General features: G+C 44.1%; 1 protein-coding gene across 1 annotated transcript in view; it reads left to right on the top strand.

The window, feature by feature from the left end:
• The first annotated feature begins 11683 nt into the window (after positions 1–11683).
• Positions 11684–14007, top strand: part of LOC115172656 (cysteine-rich motor neuron 1 protein-like) — a 46711-nt gene continuing 44387 nt past the window's right edge. The window contains exon 1 of the mRNA XM_029730315.1: positions 11684–12535. Within this exon, the coding sequence (XP_029586175.1) occupies positions 12247–12535 (289 nt within the window). The 5' untranslated portion in view covers positions 11684–12246. The remainder of the gene's footprint in view (positions 12536–14007) is intronic.

Below are 14007 nucleotides of genomic sequence, written 5' to 3'. Positions count from 1 at the left end.
AATTGGTGGTCCCGTTCTGTGAGCTTGTGTGGCCTACCACTTCGCTGCAGAGCCGTTGTTATTCCTAGACGTTTCCTCTTCACAATAACAGCACTTACAGATGACCGGGGCATCTCTAGCATAGCAGAAATGTTATGAACTGACTTGTTGGAAAGGTGGCATCTTATGACGGTGCCACATTGAAAGCCACTGAGCTCTTCAGTCCATTCTACTGCCAATGTTTGTCTGTGGAGAATGCATGGCTGTGTGCTCGATTTTATACACCTGTCAGCAATGGGTGTGGCTGAAAAAGCCGAATGCACTAATTTGAAGGGGTGTTCACATACTTTTGTATATATAGTGTATAAGTGTCAGGAAAACTCTTTCAACCCTCACTTTGCATTGCCATCACCATGGCCTTAAATCCCACATCAGCGCCATGAGTTCACTGATAAGCGTAGCATGTGTCCCATATGTCCGTCCTTACAGTAAAACCCCTGAAACACATCCTCAGGCCTGTAATAAGGTGTGCCCCACACTGTCCACTCCATACACACTCAATACATAAGCTGTAACACATAGCCACTGTATAGCCCTGTAAGCTGTGGCCATGGAGGGGGCTCGCTGTTTCACCATAGGCCCTGTACTGTGGGTCTGTGGAAGCCCCTCCAATGTGTCAGAAACACCCTCTGGCCCTGGCCAGTCAGTCACACACCAGCCAAGCCCTCCACAGCAGCAGGGTGTAAATCCAACAGCTATAACAATGGAGGGAGTGTGAGGGGCAGGCAGAGACAGAGGTAGACCCCCACACTCAGGCCTGATACCCCCCACCCTAATAACCCCTTCCAGCTGTACTGTAGGCCTCCTCATGTAGGGGATGACAAGCCGACCACCAGGGACCGTGTCCGCACCCTGGAGTCAGGGAGCTGACCTCATGGACACGCTGGAGGTTGGGTGAGTTAGTCACAGCAGCAGTGCCCCTGAGTCAGTCCACCAGCACACTACACCCATTCAGGACCTGAGAATGTTTGGTAACCCGCCCTGCTCTCTGCTCCCTGCCCTGGTATTAACACACACAGACACGTACATCTACTCACTACACTCTTAGAAAAAAGGGTTCCAAAAGGGTTCTTCGGCTGTCCCCATAGCATAACTATTTTTGGTTCCTGGTAGAACTCTTTTGGGTTCTATGTATACTAAGCAAAATATGAACGCAACATGTAAAGTGTTGGTTCCATGTTTCATGAGTTGAAATAAAAGATACCTGAAATTTTGGGAACAAATTTGCTCACATCCCTGTTAGTGATCATTTCTCCTTTGCCAAGATAATCCATCCACCTGACAGGTGTGGCATATCAAGAAGCTGATTAAACAGCAGGATCATTACACAGGTGCACCTTGTGCTGGGGACAATAAAAGGCCAGTTTTGTGCAGTTTTGTCACACAATGCCAAAGATGTCTCAAGTTTTGAGGGAGCATGCAATTGGCATGCATACTGCAGGAATGTCGACCAGAGCTGAATTTAATGTTAATTTATCTACCATAAGCCAGCTCCCAAATCTTTGGGGAGAATTTGGCAGTACGTCCAACCAGCCTCACAACCGCAGACCATGTGTAACCACTCCAGCCCAGGACCTCCACAACCAGCTAAGACCAGCCAGCCACCCAGACACCTGATGAAACTGTGGGTTTGCACAACCAAAGTATTTCTGCACAAATTGTCAGAAACTGTCTCAGGAAAGCTCATCTGTGTGCTCTTCACGAATGTATACCGGTTTCAACTGTACCGGGCAGATGGCATCATGCGAGATCCTGAGGCCCATTGTAGTGCTATTCATCTGCATCCATCACCTCATGTTTCAGCATGATAATGCATGGCCCCATGTCGCAAGGATCTGTACACAATTCCTGCAAGCTGAAAATGTGGCAGTTCTTCCATGGCCGGAATACTCACCAGACATGTCACCAATTGAGTATGTTTGGGATGCTCTGGATCAACATGTACGACAGTGTGTTCCAGTTCGAGACAATATCCAACAACTTCGCACAGTCATTGAAGAGGAATGGGACAACATTCCACAGGCCACAATCAACAGCCTGATCCACTCTATGGGAGGGTCAGCGTAGCAGATGTGTTGTTACCTACCCTTAACACCTCGGGGCGGCCTGTCAGGAAGTCCAGGATCCAGTTGCAGAGGGAGGTGTTTAGTCCCAAGGTCCTATTCTTAGTGATAAGCTTTAAGGACACTATGGTGTTGAACGCTAAGCTGTAGTCAATGAATAGCATTCTCACATAGGTGTTCCTTTTATCCAGGTGGGAAAGGGCAGTGTGGAGTGCAGTAGAGAGGGCATCATCTGTGGATCTGTTGGGGCGGTATACAAAATTGCAGTGGGTCTAGGGTTTCTGGGATAATGGTGTTGATTTAGGCAGGTTACCTTGGTGTTCTTGGGCACAGGGACTGTGGTGGTCTGCTTGAAACATGTTGGTATTACAGACTCGGTCAGGAACAGGTTGAAATGTCAGGGAAGACATTTGCCAGTTGGTCAGCGCAAGCTCGGAGTACACGTCCTGGTAATCCGTTTGGCCCTGCGGCCTTGTGAGTGTTGACCTGTTTAAAGGTCTTACTCACATCGGCTACGGAGAGTGTGATCACCCAGTCATCCGGAACAGATGATGCTCTCATGCATGCTTCAGTGTTGCTTGCCTCAAAGCGAGCATAGAATTCCTTTATCTCATCTGGTAGTCTTGTGTCACTGGGCAGCTCGCGGCTGTGCTGCCCTTTGTAGTCCGTAATCGTTTGCAAGCCTTGCCACACCTGACGAGCGTCGGAGCCGGTGTAGTAGGACTCAATCTTAGTCCTGTATTGACGCTTTGTCTGTTTGATGGTTCGTCCGAAGGCATAGCGGATTACTGTCTCGCTCCTTGAAAGCGGCAGCTCTACCCTTTAGCTCAGTGCGGATGTTACTTGTAATCCATGGCTTCTGGTTGGGGTATGTATGAACGGTCACTGTGGGGACGACGTCATCGATGCACTTATTGATGAAGCCAGTGACTGATGTCGTATACTACTCAATGCCATCGGATGAATCCCAGAATATATTCCTGTCTGGGCTAGCAAACAGTCCTGTAGCTTAGCATCTGCGTCATCTGGCCACTTTTGTACTGAGCGAGTCACTGGAACTTCTTACTTTAGTTTTTGCTTGTAAGCAGGAATCAGGAGGATAGAATTATGGTCAGATTTGCTAAATGGAGGGCGAGGGAGAGCATTGTACGCGTCTCTGTGTGTGGAGTAAATGTGGTCTAGAGTTTTTAACCCTCTGGTTGCACATTTAACATGCTGGTCGAAATTATTTAAGATTCCCTGCATTAAACGGATTTAAGTTTCCCTGCATTAAAGTCCCCGGCCACTAGGAGCGCCGCCTCTGGATGAGCATTTTCTTGTTTGCTTATGGCCTTATGCAGCTCGTTGAGTGCCGTCTTAGTGCCAAGATCGGTTTGTGGTGGTAAATAGACAGCTACGAAAAATATAGATGAAAACTCTCTTGGTAAATAGTGTGGTCTACAGCTTATCATGAGATACTCTACCTCAGGTGAGCAAAACCTTGAGACTTCCTTAATATTAGATTTCATGCACCAGCTGTTATTTACAAATAGACAGAGACCACCACCTTCTTGTCTTACCGGAGGCAGCTGATCTTGCCGGGTGTCTGAAGTAAATCCTTTGCGTCTGACTCGTTAAAGAAAAAATCTTCGTCCAGTACGAGGTGAGTAATCACTGTCCTGATAGAAGCTCTTTTCAGTCATAAGAGATGGTGTCAGAAACATTATGTACAAAATAAGTTACAAATTATGCAAAAAAACACACACAATAACACAATTGTTTAGGACCCGGTAAAACGGCAGCAAAAATGAGGTGCTTGAGGTCAGAGACAGCAAAGGTTTTCAGTAGGCATCCAAATCCTTGTTGTCCTGGAATCAGCCTGAGGCCAACTGGCCATGATGTCAGGGTTAGGGTATAATGAGAGTGAACTCTGAAGTCACACTCTCACTGAGGTTCTGACAGACAAATGACGCCTAATGATTTGCTCTTAACATACCTCAGCCTTCCCTGGCTTTCTCTTCCAGGAGATATGATGTGGGCTCTGTGCTGTTGTTCTAGACAAAGCCAGATCTGATTAGTAGAGAGAGAGAGAGAGAGAGAGAGAGAGAGAGAGAGAGAGAGAGAGAGAGAGAGAGAGAGGAGGGAGAAGTGTTGCCTTAGCTCTGGTGTCCCTCCACCCTGCCAAAGCAAACTCTGCTGGACGAAAGAGAAAGATGAGTGGACTTTGCGAGTGGCCAGCTGGCCCTGGTTAAAAGCTGATCATGAGCAAATAGGTCATTGCATCTCTTGGGGGGCTAGATCTTTACGAGTTAATGGAAACTAACCTCTGCCTCCGATCTGTCGTTGGAGAGAGGCGGGCGACCAGCAACCAGCGGTTGGTCTGTTTGAAAGGATCTGTAAGGAGGGATGGAGGGAGGAAGGAAGGAGTGTTAGGGAGACGAGCCGGGTTGTCTAGCGAGAGCTGATTATGCGTGTTGGAGGCTGGTTTCTTGGATGCAATGTTTGTGTTAGAACCTGTTGCCCACAGCAGATGTTGCACATGAAGGAGGTGTTATTGGATGTTTACTGTTTGAATAATATCATGTGGTATGAGAGTAGACTGTTGCTTCAATGTTTCCTTTATATTGTCACTCACCTCTACGGCAACCCTCTCAATGTGTCTGTCTGTTATTCATGTTTATAACAAGCCTTATAATGTACTATGTGTAGTAGAAGGTGTTAAACATGTATAGGCCAGATAATGACTATTACTCCACCCTCTCCTAGGCTTGTTTTCCACATCTTCCTAATCTGCAAGGAAACAAACACACAGGTTAACAAACACAGCCTAACCATTTTTACCTTTTCAACCCACTTGCACTCACACCTAACATTAAACACCTACACACATACTGGTAATGTGGACTGCAACCATTACCGTCCATTTCAAACTCACAGTTAATACTTCCTGGTTCTGAAGCACTTACACAATTTTAGAAGAAAGCATATTGAAATAATACATCTTCAAATATAAGCAACTAGAACATAAAAGTACTAAAAAGCCCCAAATTAGGTAGGAATCAACATGGTAGGGATAAAAACACAGCAAATAGATGACATAGAAGGCACAGTATGTGGTTATGTGCGGTATATTGTAATGGAAGGTGGGGTGTGTGTTTTTGTGTTTAGAAAAGTGTGAAGTTAAGTGAGTGAAAAAGGCAAATGGTTGCAAATGCCAGAGTGCATGTGTGTCTGCGAGCAAGAGTTGTGATAGAGAGAGCTTTTCATTTTGTGAAGATATGGGATATACATCTTAAAATCAAAAGTTTTTTTTACAGATAGCCAGGGATAGCCAACACTCAGGCATAATTTACAAATGAAGCATTTGTGTTTAGTGAGTGGGCCGGATCAGAGGCAGTAGGGATGACCAGGGATGTTCTCTTGATAAGAACGTGAATTTGACCATTTTCCTGTCCTGCTAAGCATTCAAAACGTAACGAACGAGTACTTTTGGGTGTCAGGGAAAATCAAATCAAATCAAGTTGTATTTGTCACATACGCCGAATACAACAGGTATTCACCTTACTGTGAAATTCTTACTTACAAGCCCTTAACCAATAATGCAATTTTAAGAAACATAAAAGTTAAGAAAATATTTACTAAATAAACTAAAGTAAAAAAATTAAAAAAGTAACACAATAAAATAACAATAACAAGGCTATATACAGGGGGTACTGGTACCGAGTCAATGTGCGGGTGTACAGGTTAGTTGAGGTAATTTGTACATGTAGGTGGGGGTAAAGTGACTATGCATAGATAATAAACAGCATGTAGCAGCGGCGTAAAAAAAGGGGGGTCAATGCAAATAGTCCGGGTAGCTATTTGATTAACTGTTCAGCAGTCTTATGGCTTGGGGGTAAAAGCTGTTAAGGAGTCTTTTGGACCTAGACTTGCCACTCCGGTACCACTTGCTGTGCGGTAGAACAGTCTATGACTAGGGTGGCTGGAGTCTTTGACACCGCCTGGTATAGAGGTCCTGGATGGCAGGAAGCTTGGCCCCGGTGATGTACTGGGCCGTACGCACTACCCTCTGCAGCGCCTTGCAGTCGGATGCAGAGCAGTTGCCATACCAAGCAGTGATGCAAACAGTCAGGATGATCTCGATGGTGCAACTGTATAACTTTTTGAGGATCTGAGGACCCACGACAAATCTTTTCAGTCTCCTGAGGGGGAATAGGCGTTATCGTGCCTTCTTCATGACTGTCTTGATGTGTTTGGACGATGATAGTTTGTTGGTGATGTGGACACCAAGGAACTTGAAGCTCTTGACCAGCTCCACTACAGCCCCGTCGATGTAAATGGGGGCGTGCTCGGCCCTCATTTTCCTGTAGTCCACGATCAGCTTCATTGTCTCACTCACGTTGAGAGAGAGGTTGTTGTCCTGGCACCACACTGCCAGGTCTCTGACCTCCTGCCTATAGGCTGTCTCATCATCGTTGGTGATCAGGCCTACAACCGTCCTGTCATCAGCAAACTTAATGATGGTGTTGGAGACGTGTTTGGTCATGCAGTTGTGGATGAACAGGGAGTACAGGAGGGGACTGAGCACGCATCCCTGAGGAGCCCCCGTGTTAAGGATCAGAGTTGTAGATGTGTTGTTGCCTACCCTTACCACCTGGTGGCGGCCCACCAGGAAGTCCAGGATCCAGTTGCAGAGGGAGGTGTTTAGTCCCAGGGTCCTTACCTTAGTGATGAGCTTTGAGGGCACTATGGTGTTGAATGCTAAGCTGTGGTCAATGAATAGCATTCTCAAGTTGCTATTCCTTTAGTCCCAGGGGGGAAATGGCATTTTGGAGTGCAATCGAGATTGATTCACCTGTGGATCTGTTGGGGCGGTATGCGAATTAAAATGTGTTAATTAAAACTTCTTCGGGATTGGTGTCCCTTCCATGGGACGGTTGAGCTAACATAGCATGAGGTTGTAAGTAACAAGAACATTTCCCTGGACATAGACATATCTGATATTGGCAGAAAGCTTAAATTCTTGTTAATCTAACTGCACTGTCCAATTTACAGTAGCTATTACAGTGAAAGAATACCGTGCTATTGTTTGAGGAGAGTGCACAATTTTGAACATGAAAAGTTATTAATAAACAAATTAGGCACATTTGGGCAGTCTTGATACAAAATTATTAACAGAAATGCAATGGTTCATTGAATCAGTCTAAAACTTTGCACATACACTGCCAAAATCTAAATTGCACCTGGGCTGGAATAATACATTATGGCATTTCTCTTGCATTTCAAAGATAATGTTACAAAAAAATGCAAAAGAAGGGTTGTTTTTTTCTTTGTATTATCTTTTACCAGATCTATTGTGTTATATTCTCCTACATAGCATTCACATTTCCACAAACTTCAAAGTGTTTCCATTCAAATGGTACCAAAAATATGCATATCCTTGCTTCAGGGCCTGAGCTACAGGCAGTTAGATTTGGGTATGTTATTTTAGGCGAAAATTGAAAAAAAGGTGTGGATCCTTAAGACGGTTTCTGTGATGATGGTGTTGATGTGAGCCATGAACAGCCTTTTATTGCACTTCATGGCTAGAGATGTGAGTGCTACGGGACGGTAGTCATTTAGGCAGGTTACCTTGGCATTCTTGGGCAAAAGGACTATGGTGGTCTGCTTGAGACATGTTGGTATTACAGACTTGGTCAGGGACAGGTTGAAAATGTCAGTGAAGACACTTGGTAGTTGGTGAGCACATGTTCTGAGTACACGTCCTGGTAATCCGTCTGGCCCTGTGGCCTTGTGAATGTTGACCTGTTTAAAGGTCTTACTCACATTGGCTAGGGAAAGTGTGATCACTCAGTCGTCCGGTAAAGCTTGCGCTTTCATGCATGCTCCAGTGTTGCTTGCCTCGGAGAGCGCATAGAAGTAATTTAACTCGTCTGGTAGTCTCGTGTCACTGGGCAGGTCATGGTTGGGCTTTTCTTTGTAGCCCGTAGTAGTTGGCAAGGCCCTCCACATCCGACGAGCATCAGAGCCAGTGTAGTAGGATTCAATCTTAGTCCTGTATTGACACTTTGCCTGTTTGATGGTTCGTCGGGGGGCATAGCGGATTACTGTTTCGCTCCTTGAAAGTACCAGCTCTACCCTTTAGCTCAGTGCAGATGTTACTAATCCATGGCTTCTGGTTGGGGTATGTATGTGTAGTAGAGTTAAAATAGTTATTCCATCAAACTTCAAATGATTAGAATAGTACACAACGCAGAACAGAACAACCAGGTTGAGGGTCAGTGGCCAAAGTCCACGAACAGGAATATTCCAAGTTCAGTCAGATTTCTATGATCGCCAGGAACTTTACTTTTGGTGTCTATTTTTAATTGTTGCGCTACTGGTGCTGCCTGTTGATGTTAGGTAGGCAGCTACAGTAGCTGAATGATGTTAACATCTTCGGGTTTTGTTTCATTGAATTTATTTTATTTGATCTGGGTGCTTGCGTCACCTACTAACACCCTGGTACTACCCGTAGCTCCCGTTCTTCTGAGTCCGAGAAAACACTGAGAGAGAAAGAACAACTTGTCAGATGGTGCATTGGAGACTGATGTGTTCCTGTCCTGTCTTTTCACAATACTATTGCAGATCAACATAAAAGCCTAAAAGACAGCCGTGGGGTCGCTCTTCATTTCTTGGTTCTCCTGTGGTGCATATAAGACCCGCTACATATGTACGGTCTCTGTGGGGACGACATCATCAATGCACTTATTGATGAAACCAGTGACTGATATGGTATACTCCTAAATGCCATATGATGAATCTCGGAATATATTCCTGTCTGGGCTAGCAAACAGTCCTGTAGCTTAGCATCTGCGTCATCTGGCCACTTCCGTACTGAGCGAGTCACTGGTACTTCTTACTTTAGTTTTTGCTTGTAAGCAGGAATCAGGAGGATAGAATTATGGTCAGATTTCCCAAATGGAGGGCGAGGGAGAGCTTTGTACGCGTCTCTGTGTGTGGAGTAAATGTGGTCTACAGTTTTTTCCCTCTCGTTGCACATGTGACATGCTGGTAGAAATGAGGTAAAACGGATTTAAGTCTTCCTGCATTAAAGTCCCCGGCCACTAGGAGTGATGCCTCTGGATGAGCATTTTCTTGTTTGCTTATGGCCTTATACAGCTCGTTGAGTGCGGTCTTAGTGCCAGCATCGGTTTGTGGTGGTAAATAGACAGCTACGAAAAATATAGATGAAAACTCTTGGTAAATAGTGTGGTCTACAGCTTATCATGAGGTACTCTACCTCAGGCAAACAAAACCTAGAGACTTCTTTCATATTAGATTTCACGCACCAGCTGTTACTGACAAATTGACACAGACCACCACCCCTCGTCTTACCGGAGGTAGTTGTTTTGTCTTGTCGATGCACGGAAAACCCTGCTAACTGTATATTATCTATGTATTATCTAAGCGAAAAAAACTGGTTTGGAGAACGTAAAACAGCAGCCATCCCCTCCGGCGCCATTCTATATAATGTATGGAGTAAAAAGTATATTATTTTCTTTTGGAATGTAGTGAAGTAAAAGTAAAAGTTGTCAAAAATATAAATAGTGAAGTAAAGTACAGATACCCCCCAAAAAGATTGAATTAGTACTTTAAAATATTTTTACTTAAATACTTTACACCACTGGTGTGATGTCATTGAGAAGAGAAGTGATAGGTGATTGCATTTTGGATTATAGCAATCTGCTATCGGCTGTGGAGCATAGGGGGCTGTTGTCCTGATGCACATGCTGCTGTGCTGTGCCATGCCGCTTTAAGCATTTATACTTAGCCTGTTATTCTTGAAAAAGTATATTCAATTAAGACTTGTTTGTAAGTCAATTTCCTTTTCTTTTCTTTTTTCTTTTAGTCATTTATTCACTGTAGGACTACATACTGACGTCCTGCACTCTGCACTTGGAGACCTTTGGCTAGTTTGAGTCCGTTATTAGGCTACACACATACACACACTGTCTGAAGCAAATGTATTAATCTAGGAGTGATAGTGCCTGATGACAAAGATTTGGTAAGCATGAGTTTTTATGGGAACTAAACAATATAGAATGCCAGACAGAGGAAGCTACATGACTGAAACCATAGCTTCATCTTTGTTTACTGAATGATAATACATAAATCACTGTTAATGACAACATAATGACATGCTGTAACCAACTCTTTAATAGAAATGCTACTGGTATGAACATCTTACCTTGAAAATGAACAAATGTGTACACAAGGACTCGTTTATACTTTAACCAAATCCAGTATCAATCCACAGTAGATTATCTCTCAACACTTGTTGAGTTTTAGTGAGTAGCACTGTTTTCTGATCATGACCATAAGCAGGGAGACATACTGTATACACAAAACAGATGCTTTCCTGGAGTGACAGTGAGCTGAAAAATATTCAATCATCTTTGGTGCTTTCCTTACAAGGAACATAAACAAATGTGGAAATATTGTGTGTTACGATAACTTTTCTGGCCCAATATCTGGTGTGTCGTTGTAATAATGTCAATTAAAAACAACTGATAGCCTATCTGAAAGTTGCCTGTCCTCAGTGAGAGTAGGTCTGAGTCCATGACCCTGACTGTCTGACATGGAGCTGGGGTCTCCAGCGGCCATCAGGAACCACACTTTGAGCTGCAGCAGTGGACCCTCTAAGAGAGACCCACCATGTTTCAAAAGCACAGAATGTCCAGTCTTAAGGAGTTATCTTTAACAGTAGCTAAGTCATACTGAACATCTCAAGACAATACACATCACTAGGGCCTGTAGCCAACATCCAGTACATGTCTTAACTCTGGCAGGTTAAACAGCTAACAGGGGATGTTGTACTTTGTAAACAGTATTGTGAACGACACAATATGACCTACCTCATATACACCTGACCCTGGTGTCCGCTGGTCATTGGCACCACTGCTAGAGGTCTCCACGGGTCACTGCACTGTCTTTCAGGCAGGGAAAACTCAAGATGTGGCTGCACCTTGCTTAACAGCTCTCTGAAGTGGTCAAGGGCTATTGGATAGGCAGATGATGCTTTGACATTGGCCATTAACTGGAATTATTGGTATTGAATGATGTCCAGTGCGCAACTAAGGAAATTATATTCCAGAAATGAAGCAATGTGCCCAGCATGTTGTTATGTTTATGTTTGACTGAGATCACATCTAAATGCTACACCAGTTTAAGTTACGGGCTTCCTTCTTGAGATGCCCTAGTGTGCAGCCTACTGATTGATCAATAGTTTATATGTTGAATTGCATACAAATGTAAAAATCTATTTGATATTTCAGAATCAGTTACAATGAGCATGTAGGCTGACCATAATCAACAGTTGAATTGAAATAGAAAATAGCTTGTTTTTCTGAAATGAAAATGTGATACATTTTTGTAACTATTAATTTGTCACTAAAATAAATGTATAAATGAAAAGTAAAAGCGGAAAGAACATTTCGTTCAACGGAATGTCAAGGTTATTTCGAATACGCTACCTATTGCGCAACAAAATGAGAGGACCAGCAGAACGATTAGAGGATATCTCAATTCAAATCCTCCCTCCGTTCGCTACTTGTGATTGGATGGCGTACACCAGGCTGGGCGTACATGTCAGTCAAGAGGAATGGGTGCAGCTAATGTCTATGCCTGTAATGTCAATTTGGGTCTCATATTGCATCCCAATGTTTCGGTGTTAGGGCATCCTCACTCCTCTCCAAACGCAGAAGACTCACACTATGTGGTTGTCGTAGGACGCAGCTATTATTTTACTTGAAACAACAATGAAAGTGCACCTACCTACAGTAGGCATTGAATCATTTTTTCTGAGGATAGCCCATTGACAGTAAAAGGTAAACCAGCCTACCGGAGAGACCAAACCAGGAGCATCCGTGCACTTTTCCGTGCACTTTCCGAGGTAGCCTATTCTCGGGCAGCATGCTGCCTAGGCTAATGTAAAGGCACTGACAGCGCGGGCACCAACAGTTTTTCTCATTCCATTTTAACCGTAACGTTATAACTTCTGGAATTACATCTAACGGACCTCGCGGAGTTAATTTGGCGATTTACTTACAGAAGGAAATAGTTTGCTTAGACCTACATTTTTAACATAGGCTACCGATCTTGGGCTCATCATCATATTTGAAATATGTTCAGGAAGTGTTTGGTCGCGTTCTTGAATTTTTCAATTCTGGTGCGTGTGTTGATGTCTCATGAATGTACGCCATGTGATCTCCGGACGTGTCCGCCGAAAGCCTGCGAGAGCGGTCGGACTCTGGCCAGGGACCCGTGCGGATGCTGCGATCAGTGTACCCGGATGGAGTGGGAGCCGTGCGCCGGCCAGGACTGGGCACTGGGCTACTGCGCCTTGGGACTAACCTGCGCGGCGGTCAACCAAACGGGAGCTGTAACGCTCCCTGATATAGGAGTTTGTAAAGGTGGGTAACCTATGTCTAAAATAAGACTTCACTTATGAATAAAATAGGTTCAATTTAATATTGGTCTTGTTTCCCATTCTGAAATGTAAGCATGACCTAGAATGGCACAATCATCTTTATTCTATAGTAGGCTAAAGGGACAATTCCATGATAACGGAATTACGCAGAGATCTTTCAGCAAGTAGTCATTGCGCATAGAGGTGTATGGTTTGTTAAACTTTTATGTCAATGGTTTTTGTTTGGCATACATTTTACAGTGAAAATTCAGAGTCTCATCATAATTCAGTTGTTGTGGAATTGCCCTGCCGGTGTAGGTCGTCATTGTAAATAAGAATTTGTTCTTAACTGATTTGCCTAGTTAAATAAAGGTTACATTTAAAAATAAAAACATACAAAATTGATAGAAGAATGGGAGGTTTTGACATTGAGGTTTCAGCAACACGGTTATTCATTAACATCACTCTCAGCTCTGGGCAGAAAGTCTCCATAGTAAGTGATTATTCTAATTTAGCTTGAGCACACCACAGTGGCCAGCTAGTTCATGATTCCATCGACTGTGCTGTGTGGACATTGTCTCTAAGCTCAGTGGACTGGTTGAAGCAGGTCTACAGGTTTAAGTAGCTCTTGACTGCCAACAGAGGACCTCATGTTAGACTGTTCATTTCCCCCCTTGAAACCTCAGCTTGCTTCTCTTGCAGGCATGACAATAGGTTTGGCAACAAACCTTTACACCATGCCTCCACGTCAGTATTACTTAAGTTCAGGCTTCCCTGCCAGGGCCCAATTTGAACCTCTTAAAAGTTAATGACTATTTTCCTTTGTCTGATTTAAAAAGCATAGGCGGCCTAACAATGGGAAATGTGTATCTGTGCGTGTGTACACTTTACTATGTCTTCATTTGATCCTGAAACAGGTTAGCTGTCCTTGTAGAAAGTGTTTTGCTGTAATGTGGTTGCACAATCAATGGGCTTGTGATGTGCCTCTGAGGGCTCCCTTGGGGTCAAGGCAAAATGGCAAAAGTCTCACCAGCAGGTTTTCATTGGCAGATTAATCTGAATGACCTTACCATGAATCCCACTGTGGTGTCCCTGCCTTCCCTCCTATCAGATCCATGTCCTATACCAGTCTTTTACTGACAGTTTATTAAGCTGTTGTACACAATATATCCCTGGCTCCCAGGAAAATTATACTCCAGAGGGCTTCAAGGGTACCCATCCATGACCATTGTGTGTGTGTGTTTGTGAGTGTGTGTGTTTGAGTGTGTGCGCATACGTGTATGTAGCATTCTAAAAGGACAGCCAAGATCAACTTTTCACACAGTTTATAAGGCAGAACAGGAGTTGCCCTCTGAGAGAGCTGGGCATGGGGCATGGTCAGGATCACATCAAGCACCAGCCAGTCCCTCACCTGGACTCTGTCCAGACTGAAACAAAGCGATTGCATGGGACTGACATTACCAGAGGTGAGGAAAA

The sequence above is a fragment of the Salmo trutta genome, chromosome 33, assembly GCF_901001165.1.
Source record: "Salmo trutta chromosome 33, fSalTru1.1, whole genome shotgun sequence".
Lineage (NCBI taxonomy): Eukaryota > Metazoa > Chordata > Actinopteri > Salmoniformes > Salmonidae > Salmo > Salmo trutta.
Note: the sequence above shows the minus strand (reverse complement) of the source record. Positions and strands in the feature narration are given on the sequence as shown.